Source organism: Lactuca sativa, chromosome 3 (genome assembly GCF_002870075.4).
Source record: "Lactuca sativa cultivar Salinas chromosome 3, Lsat_Salinas_v11, whole genome shotgun sequence".
Taxonomy (NCBI): Eukaryota; Viridiplantae; Streptophyta; class Magnoliopsida; order Asterales; family Asteraceae; genus Lactuca; species Lactuca sativa.
Genome location: NC_056625.2, coordinates 288104618 through 288125635, shown reverse-complemented (window position 1 = coordinate 288125635; position 21018 = coordinate 288104618). Strand labels below are relative to the sequence as shown.

General features: G+C 36.0%; 2 protein-coding genes across 3 annotated transcripts; one reads left to right on the top strand and one right to left on the bottom strand.

Moving 5' to 3' along the window:
- Window positions 1-237: 237 nt before the first annotated feature.
- On the top strand, window positions 238-6196 carry LOC111895539 (3-hydroxyisobutyryl-CoA hydrolase-like protein 1, mitochondrial). Of its 2 annotated transcripts, none has more exons than XM_023891625.3 (14): window positions 238-509; window positions 593-673; window positions 1136-1204; window positions 1325-1391; window positions 1506-1585; window positions 1915-1998; window positions 2077-2161; window positions 2429-2514; window positions 3451-3572; window positions 4339-4399; window positions 4502-4600; window positions 5532-5633; window positions 5743-5784; window positions 5888-6196. In XM_023891625.3, exons 1-14 carry the CDS (start codon window positions 363-365, stop codon window positions 6005-6007), a joined length of 1245 nt encoding a protein of 414 aa, XP_023747393.1. In that variant the 5' UTR covers window positions 238-362; the 3' UTR covers window positions 6008-6196. The 2 variants fall into 2 exon arrangements, with proteins under 2 accessions (XP_023747393.1, XP_052625546.1); XM_052769586.1 differs by having other exon boundaries at window positions 495-509; window positions 1117-1204.
- Window positions 6197-10193: 3997 nt separating this feature from the next.
- Window positions 10194-13803, bottom strand: LOC111895536 (probable mitochondrial import inner membrane translocase subunit TIM21). Its single transcript, XM_023891621.3, has 7 exons — window positions 13545-13803; window positions 13337-13473; window positions 12685-12863; window positions 12534-12582; window positions 11574-11693; window positions 11307-11495; window positions 10194-10466 (listed from the first exon to the last, which is right to left on the bottom strand). The coding sequence occupies exons 1-6, from the start codon at window positions 13702-13704 to the stop codon at window positions 11337-11339; spliced, it is 804 nt and encodes a 267-aa protein (XP_023747389.1). The 5' UTR covers window positions 13705-13803; the 3' UTR covers window positions 10194-10466; window positions 11307-11336.
- Between the last annotated feature and the right edge of the window lie 7215 nt (window positions 13804-21018).

Sequence of the window (21018 nt, the reverse complement as noted above, 5' to 3'; positions counted from 1 at the left end):
TTTCTTTGAGTAATGTTTCTAATCACATATTTTGTAAAACATAAATCTTTTACATTGAGTTGTAATAATTATATGAAACCGTCATTTATCATTTCATTTGATGGTTTATACTTTAGACCTATAACTTTCATAAAAACCAATTTCATGTGTAACCATTTTTGTGATTTTCTCAAATTTTATTTAATTATAGAAAATAATTAGAATGATTAAAGGGATAAACTCGTGGAGTCATGGTGTCGTGTTTTTTGTGATTTTTCCCTTTCCGTGAACTATTTTTCATCAAAACCTCACGGACTCTTTTGGGCGATGAAACCAAATCTTCACTGCCGATTCAAATCCTCCATTTTTACACACACGCAGAGATGCAGAGCTTAGCGAAAAGGCAACGTGGCATTCTTCAATGCTCTCGAGTTTTCCTCGATGAATTCAAACGAAGAGCGACAAGCCTTAGTACTAGCACCAACAGCTCTCTCTTCGATCATTCGCTCACCGGTGATCCTGATTCTGTTGTGAGTTCGACTTTAATCGAGTCATCATTCACACATTCGCTTGATGTTGATCGAAATTTTGGGGAAATTTGATGGTTTTACAGGTATTAGTGGAAGGCAATGCGAGTTCGAGAACCGTTGTTCTCAACAGACCCTCCTTCCTCAATGCGCTCAACTCTGCCGTGGTTTGATAACTTTCTCTGTGTATTCAATTTTTTTTGAGATTATTGTGCCCTTGCATCGGCGATTAGGCTAAATTCTTTCGAATCCGGGGGAAGGAGAGGGGATTAAGGGGATTAACCAGTACATTTATCTTAAATTGATAGGAAATTTGGTTAGATGTCATCAAAACCATCACTTTTATAGTACTTTTATCTTGAATTTTGTGATGAATTCTTGATTAAGTATCAATTTCTTTTTACAAAAGCCAAGTAGGTAACTTAACTTCCATCTGTTTTGAGATAAAAAGTCAGTCCATTTTACATCTTCCACCAAATATAATCTCAAATTCTAAAGCACTATCATTTTTTTATCATATGTTTTGATGCAATAATGCTACTTTAAAGTTTAACCTTCTCTCATTTCTATTTTAGTTTCTTTATGAAGTTTACTACTTATATCTCTTTAGTTTCAACTCCTATTTTCAGGCATACAAGTTACATAAACTTTATAAAAACTGGGAAGATACCCCTGATATAGGTTTTGTGGTAATGAAGGTAAACTCTACATCTACTAACTAATTCCAACTTTTGAATTTCACTTTTCTCTTTCTTTCTTTAATACTTTTCTTGATTTTCCCCTGAAGAACTCTTTCATAACTCTTGATTTTGTTTTAGGGTAGTGGCAACAGAGCTTTTTCTGCAGGTGGTGATATTGTTGCCATACGTGATTTTGTGCAAAAAGGTGCAAAAAGAAATTACTTTTTTCAGTTTCTATAATATATTCATATATATCTTTTTTCTATTGGATATTTTTATCATAATGGCATCAATGTGAACCCAAATTTACATTTTGCAGGAAATATGGAAGAATGCAAGGAATTCTTTCGGAATCTATATAATTTTATATACGTTTTAGGTACATATTTAAAGCCAAATGTAAGTACACCATTATTTTCTTTCAAAAGTTTTTTAATCTGTTACTATGTTCAATTAATATATATTTTTATCCAACATCACTTCTATTCAAAATGATAAATTACTCAATTTACTCATTTAAACACTTCATTTAATCCAAAAAAGAAACAATCTTTGTTCACTTATTCGATACCAACATCATTTTTACACACATTAATTTATCCATACAACACTAAAGTAAGTTATAATATAAACTAGCTTTTTAACAAGGTAGTTGAAATAGCTATTGATAAAGCTCATGGGGTTTTTTCCACAAGTTTTCCAAATATACCCTTATACTGATGATGTAGGTGGCTATCTTGGACGGATATACCATGGGTGGAGCTGGTGGAATTTCCATTCCTGGAACATTCAGAGTTGCTACTGATAAAACTGTAAGCCTTTTTTTGGTGTGTGTTTTGTGTGTGTGTGTGTGTTTTCACTTAAAAAGACTAATCGGATGCCACCTGTAGGTTTTTGCAATACCCGAAACATTAATTGGTTATCATCCCGATGCTGGAGCTTCATTTTACATTTCACGTCTTCCCGGTTATTTAGGTAATGTCAGTAAAACACTAGAAGGGCATTTACGTCTTTTTGCACAAACAAAAACCAAAGTTAATGTCCCACTTTTTGGGTAGGACAAAAAGCTGCAACTTTTGTCTCATTGACATCTGTACTTTTTCGATAGGACAAAAAAAAAGTTTGCAGTGTTTGTCCTGTGTGTGTCACACAGTATGTCAAAAGCAGTACAACCTGTTTTGTTTTGTTTTTATCTGATATAATAATTGGATTATAATAATGTAAAATGAAAATTGAATGTAGGGGAATATTTGGCTTTAACGGGTGCTAGGCTAAGTGGAGTAGAAATGGTTGCATGTGGACTTGCTACTCATTATTCACAAAGCACAGTTTGTTTTTTTTTTATGATTTCTACTTTTGATATATAATTATTTTTGTAAATGCAAGAAATAGAAAATGTTATTTTCATGGATTTGTTTTATTGTATTTGTAGCATCAATTTGTTATATCTTCCAATTACAACATTGGAATTTTAAAAAATTCATCCAATTATAGCAATAATACAAACTAAATGTTACTGATTTATTGCTATATTTGGTTAAATTTTGTTGGGTTAGTCTCGTAAAAGACGTTATAATTTGCGTTTTTTTTTTTTTTCGGATTAAACCTCAACTTTATTTATTTTTTTTTTTCCGAAAAAAACCCTCAACCTTCTAACTGTTTCTAGTTTTTTCCTAAAAAGCCCTCACATTTTACAAGTTTTTTCGGAAAAAAAAAAAGTTAATCTCAAAAAAGACGTTATATTTTGTGTTTATCCAGATTAAACTTCAAATTTACTTTTTGCCTAAAAAAGACCTTGTTTTTTTCTCATTTTTTCCGAAAAAGCCCTCAACTTTGTATTATTTTCCGAAAAAAAACCCCTCAACCTTCTAAATGTTTCCAAATAAACCCTCTAACTTTTTTAGTTTTTATCAAAAAAAACCCTCACATTTCACAATTTTTTTTTTTGAAAAAAAAATGACTAAAAGGCCAGATCGAAAAAAACGAAAAAATACAAGGACTTTTTCAGGCAAAAAATAAAGTTGAGGTTTAATCCGTAAAAAACACAAAATATAACATCTTTTATGCTATTAACCCTAATTTTTTTCAAAGTAAAATGTTCTAATAAGAAAAATAATAATTGAAAGTACAATACTATAAGTTAAATAAAATAGTTAAAAAAGTATGATGCTATAATTCACAAGTACATTGCTATTTATTGCATGTAGCCTTAATTATTTTCCATTATTTCATGAGAGTATTTATTATTATTAATTTCCACACAGAATGTTCCATTAATTGAAGAACATTTGAGGAATCTGATAACTGATGATCCTTCTATCATTGAAACTTCTCTTTCAAATTTCAGTGATCTTCATTATCCAAATAATTCAAGTGTTATTCGAAGGTATACTTTTATGATTTCAATTAGGGTTTTATGCAAAAAAGTCCCATTATTTTGGGAAATTTTTTAATAAAGTCCTAAATATATATATTTTTTTGAATAGAAAAGTCCTGATTATTTAACATTTTGCCCAAATTAAAGAAAAATAATATGAATTTCCCAAAATAATGTGACTTATCTGTTAAAATAAATAAAGGCCTTTTTTGTTAATTAGGGCAAAATGTTAAATAATCGGGACTTTTCTATTCAAAAATATATATATATATATTTAGGACTTTTTAAAAAAAAATTCCCAAAATAATGGGACTTTTCTGCGTAAAACTACAAAAACTATATTATTAAAGGGTTAATATCATAAAAGACCTTATATTTTGTGTTTTTTTCAGATTAAACCTCAACTTATTTTTTGCCTGAAAAAGACCTTGTATTTTTTCATTTTTTCCAATCTGGCCCTTTTAGTCATTTTTTCCTAAAAAAACGTAAAATGTGAGGATTTTTTTCGAGAAAAACTAAAAAAGTTGAGGGTTTATTTGGAAGCATTTAGAAGGCTGAGGGTTTTTTATTTCTGAAAACAATACAAAGTTGAGGGCTTTTTCATAAAAAATGTAAAAAAAAACAAGATCTTTTTAAGGCAATTTTTATTTGAGGTTTAATCCAAAAAAAACACAAAATATAAGGTCGTTTATGAAATTAACCCTTATTAAAATAATAATCTATGTTTATAAATAAAATAATAATCTATGACTTAAATTTCTCTTCATTTTTTTAGGATTGAAATGCTTGACAAATGTTTTAAACATGATACTGTTGAGGAAATCATGGATGCTTTGGTAATACTAATATCAAAACCTTTTACACCTCATGTTTCAATATTGTGTTTTTGATGGAATTTTTTATTAAATAAATAAATAACAATTATGAAAAATTAACAGGAAAATGAAGCTGCTAAAACTAATGATGAGTGGTGCCTTTCCACCTTGAAGAATCTAAAATACGCCTCACCATTGAGCTTGAAGGTCACCTTGAGATCAGTAAGTCTTCCTCTCCTTAGTGTGTGTGTGTCTATATATATATATATATATATATATATATATATATATATATATATATATATATATATATATATATATATATATATATATATATATATATATACAAGAAATAACAACATACTTTCTTTAACAATTGAGTAAATTACATGAATGGTCCCTACGGTTTGGAGTAATTTGTGTGTTTGGTCCCTAACTTATTTTTTCAACTCGAAAGGTCCCTACTGTTTGTTTTTGTTACGCGTTTGGTCCTTGTCTTACCTAAAAAGATTATTATTTGGAAAAAATGATGGGGTAGGTAAGGTAAGGTGAGGGGGCAGGGTTGGGGTGTATTTATTTAAATAAATTAAAAGATCAAAGGGAAAATGGTCTTTTTAGGTAAGAAAGGGACCAAGCGTGTAAAAAAAGCAAACAGTAGGGACCTTCCGAGTTAAAAAAATACGTTAGGGACCAAACGCACAAATTACCCTAAACCATAGGGACCATTCATGTAATTTACTTAATAATTTATAGTAGAGAAATCTCCAAAAAAAAAAAAAAAAGTCCCAATATTTTGGGTTATTTTACGATTTAATCCTAATTTTATGTTGAAAAAAATAAGGACTGTTTCGTTAATTTGGGAAAAATATATTCAAAAAATAAATAGTTAAGGATTAAACCGTAAACTGACCCAAAATATAGGGACTTTTATTGGAGATTTCCCTTTAATTTTTATAGCAAATATGATTTGATTAAGAAGCTTTTTTCATTGCTATAATTGGATAGACTTTTCAAAACACAATGTCTTAATAAGAAATAAAATTGAAAGTAGAATGTTGTAATTGAGCATATTTTTCAAAGGAAGGACAATATATTTTATATCGCAAAGTTTAATTTTATAAATTGAAATTTTTTTATTTAATGTTGTATTCAGATAAGAGAAGGCCGGTTTCAGAGTCTTGATCAGTGCTTAATCCGTGAATACAGAATGACTTTACAAGGAATTTCCGGTCAAATATCAACTGATTTTTGCGAGGTTTTTCATCTACTCAACTTAATGCAACAAATAGCAACATACTTTCATTTATTTGTTTATTATATATTATCATTTTTTTTTTTTTTTTTTTTAATTTTATTTTAATCAGGGTGTTCGTGCACGAATGGTGGATAAAGATCATGCGCCAAAGGTATCAACAATTTGTATTATGTTTCTCGAAGGGCAAAATAGTCAATTTCTATATTGAGGAACATACTTCGGAAATTAAAATGTTGGATAATTTGAACTTGCAGTGGGACCCACCGAGCTTAGAGCATGTATCAAAAGACATGGTGGATCAATACTTTTCTCCCATTAGTGAAACTGAGCCTGAATTAGATTTGCCTACAAAGCAACGTGAGGCATTTACATAAACAAATATAATAAAAATTTATAAGTTTGAGAAATCTTGTGTTTGTCAAGTGCTCAAGATCCTATGTTATTTTAGGGAAAACCCTTTTGAATAATAAATTAAAATATACATATCATCTACTTTTGGGTGGTGTATTTTTTAGAAATGCTTAAAGAGAATGGATTGAATGAATATCTTTATTTGATTGCGATTGATATGTAGTATTAGATGTGGAGATAAGATATAATGTTAAAGAGGAAAAAAAATTTCAATTTTTTTGTCTTTATCAGAAACGTGGGAAGGTGGGACATGGATTCACTCTCATGATTCACTCTCAATATCAACATGATTTGACAACAAATGCAAAAAATAATTGAGTCGATTCACTCTCATTGTAGGTGATGAAAACAGTAATTTTTTTTTATGGGGTTGTAAATGGAAAAAGAAAGAAAAATAGAATAAATGGGCTTATAATTGATGGTGAAATGTGAATAGTCCATTAGATCCTTAGAAATTAAAGATTAGGTGTTTAAGTTCTTAAACTTGAGGTTTAAGAAACTTTCAATAGACGAACGTGAGATGCTTGATTATCTCTTTTCGCTTTCGGAGATAAATGAGGCAATTTGGTGTTGTGGAACAACAAAGCATCGGGGCCCGATGCTTTTACTTTCAAAGCTATAAAGGAGTTTTGGGATATGATATTTTTTAATTATATTAAGAATTTTGAATTGAGTGGAGATATTAGTAGATGGTGCAATGCGTCTTTTATGTCACTTATTCCTAAAATTAGAGATCCTCTTTCTTTCAAAGACTATAGGCCGGTGAACTTAATTGGGAGCATGTACAAAATTGTCTAAAACTCTTGCATTACGTCTAAAGAAAGTAATCAGTAAAATAGTTGGATCGGAGCAATCGGCGTATATCCAAGGGAGGAAGCATACTTGGGCAAAAAAAGGTGAAAAATAAAACTTTAATATTCAAAGTAGATTTTGATAAGGCTTTTGATTCGCTTAATTGATATTTTTTGGATTCGATATTAGAACAAATGGAGTTTAGCGATGAATGGAGGGGTTGGATCAAAGGTTGTCTATCTTTCGGTAGAGCGTCGATTTTGGTAAACGGATTAGCCACCAAAAGAGTTTGGAATTAGTAAGGGGGTAAGGCAAGGGGATCCCCTTTCTCCTTTTCTTTTTATTATTGTCATGGAGGGGTTTAGTGTCACCATGCAAGAGGCTTGTGAGCAACAAATTTATAAAGGTGTTTCTCTCCCAAATAGGGGGCCCATTTTATCTCACTTAGTTTATGCAGATGATGTCACTTCTGTCGGGGATTGGTTCGGGATGAACTTTGTTAACCTCAATCGTCTGAGATGTTTTTATACTACTTGAGGGTTGAAGGAGGTGAATCTCAACAAAAGCAAAGTCTTCGGGATCGGTGTAGAGGAGATGGAGGTTAGTAGATTGGCTAACATTCTTTTTTCTGTCAACCCGGTAAATTCCCTTTTACTTATCTTGGGCTCCCGATAGGCCAACAAACACTGGAGGCCAATTGTGGATAAATTTAAAAATAAATTATCGAATTGGAAAGCAAATAATCTCTCGTTTGGGGGAAGGCTTACCCTTGTTAAATCTATTTTGGATAGTCTTCCGTTATTTTGTTTCTCTTTTAAAGGCGCCGAAAAAAAGTAATCGACAACTTGGAAAGTATTAGGAGAGTTTTTATAGGGGGAGAAAGAAAATAAAAAGAAGATAAATTTGGTAGAATGGAACACTTTGACGAATCTGAAAAGAAAATGAGGTCTTGGTATTGGGAGTCTCCAGTCATTGAATTTGGCTCTTTTAATCAAGTAGTGGTGGAGGCTTAAATTTGAAGTGAATAGTCTTTGGACGAATTGCATTAAAGCTTGACATAATGTCTCTTGCATTGATGGCAAGCCATTAGCCAAAGCTAGTCTCCCAGGAGTGTGGCTTGTTATATCCAAGCTAAATGAAGATATGGAGCATTGGGGAGTTAACTTGGAAGACTTGTTTGTGAGGCGTCTTGGAGCGGGAAATAGAACCTACTTTTGGAAGGACAAATGGTGCGATGGTGTAGTGTTGAAAGATGCCTTTTCAGAGCTTTATCGCATTGAAGTGCATAAAAATTGCATGGTTCTTAACAGAATTCAAAACTGAGGTCGAGAAATCTAAGGAGAGGAAGGGAGGCGACAACTTTATTAGATTTAAACAACAAAGTTGTTGGTGTGATGTTGACAAACATAGCTGATTCGTGGGTCTGGAAAGGTAACAAGACAGTTGGTTTTACAGTTCAAAATTTGCGTAAGTTGATGGCTACTGCGGAAGAGGTATCAGACACGTTTCCTTTTCATTGGGAGGGTTGGGCTCCTCTAAAAATGAATTGTTTTGTTTGGCGTTTATGTTTAAACAGGATCCCAGTTGCCGACAACCTTGTTGTTAGAGGTGTAACTTTGTCATCGTCTCTCTGCCCGCTCTGTGGTATTGAACATGAAGATGCCGAACATGTTGGGGGTGATAAAGACCTTGGTGTTGAATAAGAAAAGGAAAAGATTGCAATGGGCCCTCTTATATTCGGTTTTATGGAGCATATGGAAGACTAGAAATGCTATAGTTTTCAAAAGTTTCAGGAGCAACCTAATGAAGATAACTGATGTCGAGCATCTGTTTTTTAAGTGTAGTTTCGCAAAAAAGGTTTTGTAAGTGGTGGATGTTATTGAAATCTACTCTTATGGATGTTTCTGGCATGGTGGGGTGATAAAGACCTTGCTGTTGAATAAGAAAAGGAAAAGATTGCAATAGGCCCTCTTATATTCGGTTTTATGGGGTATATGGAAGACTAGAAATGCTTTAGTTTTCAAAAGTTTCTGGAGCAACCTAATGAAGACAACCGCTAATATTCAGTTAATTTATTTCAATTGGTTGAATTATAGAGGAAGATTTAGTTCTTTAAATTGGTTTGACTGGTGTAATTATCCTATTTCCCTTGTTTGTATGTTTTAACTTTTCTAGCGTCTCGTTAGTTTCGTTTTAATGTGATTCCACGGTTCCAAGAAAAAAAAACCCTTATATGAAAAGGGGATAACTGCATCTCTTATTTCTAGCATGTAAATGCCCTTATCTTCAATACAAAATAGCCATAAAAAGTTTGTCTTAAGCAAATTTGCAAACCAGAGTTCTCATCTCTTATTTCTAGCATGTAAATGCCCTTATCTTCAATACAAAATAGCCATAGAAAGTTTGTCTTAATCAAATTTGAAAACCAGAGTTCTCATCTCTTATTTATAGCATGTAAATGCCCTTGTCTTCAATACAAAATAGCCATAGAAAGTTTGTCTTAATCAAATTTGAAAACCAGAGTTCTCATCTCTTATTTATAGCATGTAAATGCCCTTGTCTTCAATACAAAATAGCCATAGAAAGTTTGTCTTAATCAAATTTGAAAACCAGAGTTCTCATCTCTTATTTCTAGCATATAAATGCCCTTATCTTCAATACAAAATAGTCATAGAAAGTTTGTCTTAAGCAAATTTAAGAAGTGGAGTTCTCACTAGATCATCAATCAGCCAACTTTGTGGTATGAGATGGATGGTTGCCAAAGGGATATGGAAACGATAATAAGAGGGAATGGGGACAAGATGTGAAAAATGAAATGTCTTTTCCTAAATATTCAAAGGGATTGGTAGTCTAGAAAAAATGAACTTGGATAAAAGACTTGTGTCAATGGAAGAGGTTAAATTTTTGGCGTTTCAAGAAACAATAATGTCTAGATTATATTTGCCTTTTTTTTTGTGAAAGTGTGGGTGAACATGATGTTTGATTTTGCTTGCTAGTTTGAGGGGGTGGACTCAAAGGAGGAACATTAGAAGGAGATTTCAAGCTTGGAGGCATAGTCGGCAAAGTACCCCCTTCCCCCCCCCCCTTTGGTGCAGTGGGCCTACCCTTGCTACATTTTAATAATTACTTCTCTTTATAAATTTTAACCAGAAGTGTTCAATCATTTCAATAATTACTTCTAGTCAAAACAAAATATGTTCAGTGTTCAATAATTACTTCAAGTCTTTACAAATTATACCCACAAGAAGTTTCTTGATATTTTTCTATTATATGGGCTTAATTCTATTCATGTTCCACTTCATCCACTTCCTCTTCACACTCTCATTGTAAAAAATAAGAAAAAAAATACACCTCAAATCGAATTGGAAAGACAAGGTATTTGATTTTGAGCAAATGAGCATCACATCCCTTCAAAATTTCATGGCTTACTTTCACAAATAATCAAACAAGTTTATTCATCCTACTATATGAATTAATGACCAAACCACCATTTCGCTATGGAGGAAAAAAGGGATGAAGTTGTTACAAAGATCTACTGAGAACAAAAGTCATGAAAACACACAAGGAGCTTGTCTTGGACTTTATATGAGTTCATCAACTTGTGTTTGCATATTAGCAAAATCCATTTGCCTGCATAAAACACAAAGAACCTTTATTATATACATCATAAGCTTTAGGCCAATTATGTAAGACTGATATGACATGACATGACATAACAGATGCTCTTGTTGTACTGCATTTTGACATGAACTAATGTCAATAGGACAAACTTCAATTTCGAATTCCAATTCAATGAAAGCACTGTCAGCGATAGTGATAGTGACATCAAACAATGACGTAAGACAGTAATTATAGTGACAGTGACATCGGAGAGTAGTGACAACGTCAAACAGTAATGACAGTGACAATGACATCAGACAGTAGCGACAATGTCAAATAGTAATGACAGCGACAATGACATCAGACAGTAGTGACAACGACAATGACATCAAACAGTAGTGACAGCGACAATGACATCAGACAGTGAGCAGTGACAATGACAATGACAATGACAATGACATCAGACAATGACAATGACATCAGACAGTAGTGATAGTAACAGTGACAATGACATTAAACAGTAGTGACAGCGACAATGACATTAAACAGTAGTGACAGCGACAATGACATCAGACAGTGAGCAGTGACAATGACAATGACAATGACAATGACATCAGACAATGACAATGACATCAGACAGTAGTGATAGTAACAGTGACAATGACATTAAACAGTAGTGACAGTGACAGTGACACTCACATCAGGCAGTGATGACAATGTCATCTGACGGCAATAAGACAGTGACAATTACATCTGACGACAATAAGATAGTGATAGTGACAATGACAATGACAAAACTAATTGGGAGATGTGAATGGGACAACGAATTGCAATTTTTTGGAAAAATTACGAAAAAGGACATGAGGATACCTTATAGATCTTGGAGATTGAATAGATTAATCAAGCAGGAATATAAGATTCAAGCAACATTCTTGATTGGGAAGGTGAGTGGATCTCAACTTGTAAATACATGAACTTCCACTTCTTGTCCTCTTTGTCTTTAAACATCTCCGTGAAAACCTTCCCAGCTCCATGTGGGCCCCGGATATAAAAATTAACCTAAAACCACCAATTAACAAAATGGTTGAAAATAGCAACATACTTTCATTTCTTGAATTTAACCATAATAGAACTAACCTCAACATGCTCAACACCATCTTCATCCTTCCAAACTCTATTAGGGATTCGTTGGCGAGCCGCTCGGTTTCTACTTTCCTGACCATATCCTGTAATCGGTGAGCCAATTCTCACTCTAACCTGGTAGATATATAAGCAAGGGCAAGATGGTCATTTAAATAAATATTTAACAAAATTGGGTGTCAACTTAAACGACCCAAGGACTAAAAACGTTAAGAAACGGTGAAATTGGATAGAAAAGTTAAAAGATTGCTTTTTGGACCATATTGAAAAGAATTTGTATAGTATAGGGGACCAAAAGTGTAATTTTTACTCTTCTTCATTATCACTACATTTTGCTTGATTTGTTTATAGCATCCTACTTTCATTTATTTTTGTTAAAGCTTTCTACTTTATAAAATCTATCCTATTATAGCAATATCATCAAAATACAAAGAAATTTTCTTTGGATATATGTTTTTAGGGTTTTATGCAGAAAAGTGCCATTATTTTGGAAAAAGTTTTGATAAAAGTCCCTTTTTTTAACAGAAAAGTCCCGATTATTTAATATTTTGCCAAAACTAACAAAAATTCCTTATTTTTATTTTAAAAGGAAATGAAAGATTATAATATAAAATTAAATAATCGGGACTTCTCTGTTAAAAAAAATTAGGACTTCATCAAAAAATTTCCCAAAATAATAGGAATTTGCTGCATAAAACCCTATGTTTTAAAGTATAACATCCTAATAATAAAAATATTGACATATTGTAAGTATGGTGCTATAATTGGATTAGATTTTCCATTGTACAATTTTGTAATAAAAAAATTGTATGATGTTCTTTTGCAAATAAATGGAAGTGCATTGCTCCATCTTTTAGCTTCATAGAATGTTGAGTTTATTTTAATTATTATCATCATTGTTATTATTATTGTTATCATTACAATTATCAATATTTATATTATGACAATGAAAAAAACCTGACTGTCATCTTGAATCCTGCGCAGAGCCTTGTTAAAAACTTTGTACCTACAAAGAAAAACACAAATTCATAAAGTTATGTAAATATAAAAAATTATAAATTATAAAATATAGCATGCCAGATTAAGTAAAAAAGAAATAGCAAGTTACTCTTTTGGTTCAAATATAAGTTCTTTGAAAACACCATATCCTGCTGCAGCAGCTATTCCAAGGCCTACCAAGATAACAACACTATATGAAGCTCCCTCTGTAAATGTCATTGGCTTCTCTGGTATATTGTAAGTGGGAGCATCAAATGGATCTTCAACAGTTGTTACATCTTTCCTGCTCTATAAAAGTAAGAGGAAAATTATAAAGAAAAGTTTAATTCCAAATGTTTATACTTTTCATCAATCATATGTTCAATAAAACATGCAAATTAAGCTACATGACAAGTTTCTTCACATTTCACACAAAACCTTTTGCAGACTCAGTTTGATAAAAAGGTATATCCTAATGACTAATGAGGATTCATGGCAATTTGAGCTATAAACGTTTCTGATATAGATTTATCCTGAGTAGCAAACCAAAAATTGTTCACTTCACAGGCAGACTAAGTTATAAATCTCTCTCTGAGTAGGAGCATAAATTCTGCTATAAGCTGTCAAGAACAACAATGCAACCCAACACAGTTGTTCTCAACCATTTAGATATTATGTTTTACCTAAGGACAAGAATGTCGGATTGTTGGCATACAAATACCCAAAAAAAAAAAAAGAATTCTGGAAGAAATTCAGCTTAGAAACAGAATACAAAATCCAACCTCTGAGGCTTTCTCACTTGTTGATCGTGAAGCTCTTGATGCGAACGATCTCGAATCAGAAACACTCGCGTTACCACCTCCATTAATCCTAGACACTTGAAACCTTGACCGCAGAGAAACTAAAGAGCTGAAATTTCCTGAAACAATAAGAATAATGATTCGTATATCAATGCAGAAACATGAATCACTTGTTTGTTTATATGCATACCAGTTTCTCTTTTATTTCCAGTCGCCACATCGGCTGTGAACCGCCGAACGGCGGTGCCAGTGATCGGTGACGAGAGCAGTGTTCGGCATGAGGGAACAGACGAAGAGGATCTACACTGAGTGCGTAATTTGTACAAAACACGTGAAGAAGATCGAATCATGATGTTGAATGCTCTTTAATATCGATAAACCCTAAATTGGATTTTGGGGGTTAGGAGACTTATTTGCGCTGCAAGCATACAGGTATGACGTAATGCGACGGAATGACAAACCGTGTATTATTTTCACATCACTCCCTTTAACTTTTATTATGTATCATAGTTGTCCTTTCAACTTTTATCATGTAATATAATATAATTACCCCTTTTTTAATCTTTTATAAAAACATATCTTATATTTTATTATATCATATATTAGTCATATATTGAAATTTAAAAGGTATAAGATACAAAAATTTTATACAAATAAATTATGTATCAATAAATTATTAATACTTGTCAAAAATTAGAAAACTTAAATTAAGAAAGGTTATTAAAAAAAATTAATTTGGAGCAAATTAACAATTTTAAAATATTAAATTCATCTATATAAATTAGTTTATATTTCTTAAACTACACACCGAGAAGAATTAATTTCAATCAAATATATAAACAGACAATAAAAATATAAGTTCTAAACATAAATATTTTATTTAAAATTGATAATTTTTTATTACATAATAACTAATAATAAAATCTAATAATTATTTACCCATAAAAAACTATCTGTCAAAAGAGCTATTTATCGTCGCTGTTTTGTTCGGGTACAAATCTAGTTAGTTTTTCATACACTACTACCAAATAAAATAAGGTAGGTAGAAAATTTCACTTTACTATTCGGTTTGTTTAGACATAAATGTTTTAACCAAAACTAGAATTGAAATTGATTAATTAATATATACATTTTCTTAAAAAATGGTTTCGTGTCGAGCTAATAATCTTTAGATCCTCGTAAAATGTATTTTTAAGTTCATAATATGAAAATATATAAGTTCTATGCATATTTTAGTTGATGGTTCGTTCAATTTGGAAACCTCTATTCTAGAAATCAAACTTGAAAAACAAAATTTAAAATCATGTTTTGATCCAAATATATGCAAGTCTTGTTAATATGGATAAATATGTTAAATATGTTGTATTTATCCATATTAATTAATTAATGTATTTATCTTGTGATCTCGTTCTCTTTGTGAGAACTCTTCTTTTTTAATGAAAGCATCTTTGTGATTATATGTGTTCTTCATTTTTTCTGTTTAATTTTTGCTTTGTTTAATTATTCTTTGTTATTCATACTTAAGTGTATCCAATCGATACATACCTTCAGCAATAATGAACTGCTTACCAATGTAACAGAATATCAAAAATTAATTGGTAAACTAATTTATCTATCTATTATAAGACCTGGTATTTCATACCCTATTCATTATTTAAGTTAGTTCATGCACACACCTAAAGTGTCTTATTTTAAATTAGCCTTGCATGTTCTTAGATATTTTAAAGGATCTCCTAGTTTGGGAATTAACATTTCAAAATCTGAACCAATGAATTTGATTGCTTATGTTGACTCGGATTGGTCTAAATGTATTTCCACTAGAAGATTAGTAATAAGGTTTGTTATTTATGTAACATCCCGGGATCAGGTATATCTCTTTGGCCCTTCTACTTTCCTTAAGTTATCAAATTTAGTCCTTGAGAAGATTATGTGATAATCGAGTACGTTAGGCGTACAGGAGTGTACGCTGCGCGCATTCGTGAGCATGTACTTGACGCGGAGGTCACCCAGTACGATGGGCGTACCATAAGGTACATTGGGCGTACTAGGCTCAGGATGAAAACCCTAAATGAGGGGTGAGCCCTATATAAGGAACATGATGGCCTCATTTATGGCCACCATTTCCAGTCCCCAACCCTCTCATAAACCCTAAATCGCATCCCTTGTGCTAAGAGTCCATTTGTGAGCTTGAAGTAGCCTTAAGATATTCTTAGAGTGAAGGAGGTGCCGTAAAGAAGATAGAGTTGGAGTGCAAGCCTTGGATCTAAGCTTTTCTGAGGTTGGAGCATCTGCTGGAGGTAAAAAGCTCAAAGCTTTCTCATCTTTTTGATATGTGCATGTTTGGACCATTTTAGGGTTTTGGTCCCAAAGTTTGGAGCTTTATGAGTTTGTTCAACTCCAGGACCTAATACCTGCTCCTTAGAGTGTCCTTAGTAGAGTAGAATCATAAAAATGGGATCTTGGACTTCATGACCACCCCATGCATGAGTTATGAGCCCATCTGTGTGCAAAAGTGGGGGTTTTAGTATTTGAGACTTCTTCAGCCATGCAAGGGCTTAAAGTCTCAGACTTTATAGAGTAAGAGTCTGTAGGAAGTCCAAGTCTGGGTTTGGAGCTAAGGTCTTAGCGAGTTAAGACCAAATAAGTGGAAAGAGCAAAACTGGGTCGTGCGTCGAGCGTAATTCTGGTACGCCCAGTGTATGGTCAAGGATCCCCCGATGCATGGCGAGGCTGTACGCCCAACATATAGGGTCGTACGTCCCACGTACGCGAAACTGTTGACTTTCGTTGACTTTTAGGGTTTGGTCAACAAGTGGACTTTTGGACCCATAGAAGGGTAAAATGGTCTTTTACCCTTCTATGAGCACATAGGAAGGGTTCGTTTGGCCTTGTGAGTGTTGTTATTAAATAGGGATATCTATTGTGTATATTAGGCAGAGGCTAGACTGGTGAGACGAGTTCGAGACTATCTGATTGTTGACAGGTGAGTCTTCTCACTATACCTTACCTCGAGTGGTAATTATGTGTGACCGGAAGGTCTTATGTGTTTATAAGTGTTATGTGATATATGTTCTGTGTGATATATATATATATATATATATATATATATATATATATATATATATATATGTTTGCATGGTTTGGACTGGTAGGTCAACAGGGTTTGGACCGGAAGGTCATCATGGGTAGGACCGGAAGGTCTACCAAAGTTGTGGGACCGGAAGGTCCCACTGAGACACAATTGACCAGAAGGTCTCGTAGAGCTATAGCCCCGAGTGGCTAATTTTATGTATGTGGTATTTTGGGAAACTCACTAAGCATGCATGCTTACCGTGTTATGTGATATGTGTTTCAGGTACTTCAGAGGACTGCAAGAAGGCACTAGCATGATTGTACACACACACACACACTTGAGACGAAGTTATGGATCCTGGATTTGATTTAATGTTTTGAAAACTTTGTTGACTGATATTTGGTGTTTAAATAATATGACATGTGTTTTTATGAGATTAAAAATGGAAAATTTTGGTTGAAAATTTATGTCGTTAGAAGTTGGTATCAGAGCCTTGGTTTGAGGGATTCGGATACACCTTCGGGTATGTCTGGACTCAAACTGAGGATTTGAGAAAAGTTTTCAAAAGAAGCGATTTTTTTTTCTAAAAACGAGTAAGAGATTTTAAAAGAAAGTGGAGAAATAACAGTGTGTACAATCAGCCAGCACCCGAAAGGTGATTTCCCAAAATACCCTTACTTTATGTATTATGAGATATGTTATGCATGCTAGAAAGTAGGCTGTGTATTTCATATTTTGGGAATAGAGTGGTCTGATTTGTGATGCCTTTGCCTAGGAATTACGACTACTATGAATTTCTGTGAGTACAAGTAAGTAGTAGAGAAGAGCTTATGAGGAATCTTCTAGAGAGTAGCTTACATTCCGAGAGTCATAGAGTATTTGTGATCTGAGGTCCTAGGAGGAGGACTTGGGGTGAATATGAATGCGGTGTGGAAGGTAGTATTGGGCCCATACTACTGGAAACACCAGATTAGTGAGCAGCCTAAGTAAGAATCCTTTGGATGCTATGGAACCAGTAGGGTCGGGTGATCGAGTGTGTGTATACTCGAGCGAGTCTCTGATTATTTTGTGTTGTGTTTCAGAGGCGTCATTGGGAATGCGCCACAACCCAGGAGCCAGTGGTAACAGTGATGAGGAGATTCGTAGGATGATTCACGAGGAGGTGGCCGCAGCCATTCGAGCTGAGATACCAGAAATGTTTGGGTCTATCAAGACCACGTTGATTTAGACATTTGACGAGTGATATGCTGCTATTACCGAGGCTGCTGTTGCAGCCACCACAGTTGTCGCCACTGCTAGGCCACAGGGGGGTGACTCGTTGTTGTACCGGGAGTTCAGCAACACGAAGCCACCAGAGTTTGATGGGACTCAGGATCCGATTGTCACGATGAGATGGATATCTGACATTGAGGGATGCTTCTACACTTTCTCCTGTCCAGAGCACTTGAGAGTACGGTTCGCGCTGAACCAGCTTCACTTGGGAGCAAAGGACTGGTGGAAGTTTGTGACAGCTCATTTCACCCCTGCAGAGCACACTGCAGTGACATGGGAGATGTTTACTGCTATGTTCCGAGACGAGTATGTTCCCCTGGTGGAAAGGGAACGGTTGGCCCAGGAGTTTCTGTCCCTCAAGCAGGGACAGAGTCAGTGACAGTCATCACGATGATGTTTCATGAGAGGGCAATGTTCTGCCTTGAGCACATGTCGAACGAGCAGGCACGCATGAGCCGCTATATGAGTATCCTGAGGAGGGACATCCACGATTTCATGGAGAACTCATCTTACCATACGTTTGCCAAGCTTCAGGCAAATGCCCGAAAAAGGGATATTGAGCTGGAGACTCAGGCCAGGGAGCAGGCGGAGTCTCAAGGGAGGGATCGACGGCCGACACAGTCTCAGCCGACAGCCAAACGGGCAAAGCCCGCCGATTCCAGATCCAAAAGCCAGAAGGGCTGCACTTGTGGGAAGTGCGGCAAGGGTCATGAGGGGGCCTATTGAGCAGGCGCTTGCTACAAGTGTGGCAAGGAGGGGCACATAGCCAAGGATTGCCCCAAGGGGTTCACAGTTTGCTTTCACTGCAACCAGACCGGCCATAGGAAGGCCAAATGTCCACAGCTTGTCCAGGGACAGGCATGGGGATCTGCACATGTTGCCTTGCGCGTTACAGATGGTCGTCCGGTGAAGGCCGAGGCACCGAAAGCCCGTGGTAGAGCATTTCAGCTGACAACAGAAGAGGTCCGTGCAGCACCTGATGTCGTGGCCGGTATGTATTCCTTTATTATATTATTCAATTTAATTTCTGATTGTTATGTCTTATGCATAGGTACTTTTCTTGTGAATTTTGTACCTGCCTTGGTGTTATTTGACTCGGTGCGAGTTGATCCTTCGTATCACTAGCATTTAGTCGTCACATCAGCATCCGACGAGAGGCGTTGAGTCGACCTCTGAGAGTTTCCATATCCGATGAGCGGGCGGTGTTTGCTACTGATGTGATTCGAGGATGTGTACTCGAGATTTTTGGTGTGGAGTTTCTGATAGATCAAGTTCCGATTGCTATGGGTGATGTATGTGTCATCGTGGGCATGGACTGGTTGAGCCAATTCGGAGCAGTGATCGACTGTGAGCGTCAGTTGGTGACCATACGAGACCTTAGTGGGGGAGTGCTTACGGTGTACGGCGTGGGTACCCGATCTGGGCCAGCGTTTTGCTCGGCTGCCCGAGCGAGACAAAGTTTGTAGTAGGGTTGCATGGTTTTCTGGCGTATGTGGCAGATACGTGGGTTGCTACAGAGAGACCGAGTTCTATCGTTGAGGTTCTGATCATGAGTGAGTTCCCGGATGTTTTCCCCAAGGAGTTACCGGGTGTGCCTCCCGAGAGGCAGGTGGAGTTCCACATTGATTTGATTTTGGGGGCGACGCCTATCACCAAGGCACCCTATCGCCTTGCGCCACTAGAGATGCAGGAGCTATTCTCACAGATTCAGGATCTGTTGGGGAAGGGATTCATCCGACTGAGTAGCTCGTAGTGGGGAGCACCGATCCTTTTTGTCAAGAAAAAGGATGGTTCACACCGGATGTGAATTGATTACCGGGAGTTGAACAAGCTGACGGTCAAGAACCGTTATCCACTACCGAGGATTGATGATATGTTCGACCAGTTGCAGGGTGCGACTTAGTTTTCCAAGATTAACTTGAGATCTAAGTATCGTCAGATGAGGTTGCGTGAGGAAGATATTCAGAAGACAGCATTTAGGACTCGTTGTGGGCATTACGAGTTCGTGGTGATGCCTTTTGGGCTCACCAATGCACCAGCAGCGTTCATGGATCTCATGAACCGGGTATGCATGCCTATGTTGGATCGATCGGTGATCGTGTTCATCGACGACATCTTGGTGTATTCGAGATCCAGAGAGCAGCATGAGGAGAATTTGAGAGAGATCCTTGGAGTATTGAGATCGGAGAGGCTTTACGCCAAATTCTCCAAGTGTGATTTCTAGTTACGAGAGGTCCAGTTCTTAGGGCACCTCGTTAATTAGAATGGGATACTATTCGATCTGGCCAAGATTGAGGTTGTTATGAGCTGGGAGGTGCCGAGATCCCCCACCGAGATCAGGAGTTTTCTGGGATTGGCTGGCTACTATCGGAGATTTATTATAGATTTCTCCAAGATTGTTGTTCCTCTCACCAGATTGACCCGGAAGGGCGTTACTTTTACTTGGGGTCCCGAGCAGCAGACCTCGTTCGAGACTCTTTGCCAAAGATTGTGCGAAGCCCCGATGTTAGCCCTTCCTGAAGGGATGGAGGACTTTGTGGTTTATTGCGATGCGTCCATTTCTGGCATGGCTGCGGTGTTGATGTAGAGAGGGCACGTGATAGCGTACGCATCGGGGCAGTTGAAGCCTCATGAGACTAGATATCCCACCCACGATCTAGAACTGGGGGCGGTGGTGTCTACCCTTAAGAGCTAGCGTCACTATCTGTATGGGGTTCGGTGTACCATATACACGGACCATAAAAGTTTGAAGTATCTTATGGATCAGTCCAACCTTAACATGAGACAGAGAAGGTGGTTAGATGTGGTGAAGGATTATGACTGCAAGATCCTGTATCATCTGGGCAAAGCTAATGTGGTAGTCGATGCCCTGAGTCGTAGAACAGAGAGTACCCCAATCCGAGACGTGTGTTTGAGGATGACAGTGATGACTCCAATCTTAGACATCATTCGAGAGGCCCAGACGGAAGCTGTGAGACCGGAGAACCGCAAGAGGGAGCGGGTGATTGGGCAGGTGTCCGAGTTTATGACGGACGGTCGGGGGCTTATGACCTTTCGAGGGAGGATTTGGTTGCCCTATACGGGCGAAGCTCGACGTACACTAATGGAGGAGGCGCATAGATCGAGGTTCTCGATCCACCCTGGGGCCACTAAGATGTACTTGGACCTGAAGAGAGATTATTGGTGGCCCTGTATGAAGAGAGACGTTGCTTGGGTAGTCGAGAGGTGCTTGACCTGTCGCCGGGTTAAGGCCGAGCACCAGCGTCCTCATGGCAAGTTGCAGCCACTGGAATTTCCCTAGTGGAAGTGGGAACAAATC

What these genes read in the sequence shown, in the direction of transcription:
- LOC111895539 (XM_023891625.3), top strand. Translation starts at nt 363, where the DNA reads ATGCAGAGCTTAGCGAAAAGGCAACGTGGCATTCTTCAATGCTCTCGA. An exon ending in ATGCGCTCAACTCTGCCGTG is followed by an intron (nt 674 to 1,135) that starts GTTTGATAACTT and finishes TCCTATTTTCAG; the next exon opens with GCATACAAGTTACATAAACT. An exon ending in ATAAAGATCATGCGCCAAAG is followed by an intron (nt 5,785 to 5,887) that starts GTATCAACAATT and finishes TTGAACTTGCAG; the next exon opens with TGGGACCCACCGAGCTTAGA.
- LOC111895536 (XM_023891621.3), bottom strand. Translation starts at nt 13,704, where the DNA reads ATGATTCGATCTTCTTCACGTGTTTTGTACAAATTACGCACTCAGTGT. An exon ending in CAAGTGAGAAAGCCTCAGAG is followed by an intron (nt 12,864 to 13,336) that starts GTTGGATTTTGT and finishes TTACTTTTATAG; the next exon opens with AGCAGGAAAGATGTAACAAC. An exon ending in CTTATATTTGAACCAAAAGA is followed by an intron (nt 12,583 to 12,684) that starts GTAACTTGCTAT and finishes TTTTCTTTGTAG; the next exon opens with GTACAAAGTTTTTAACAAGG.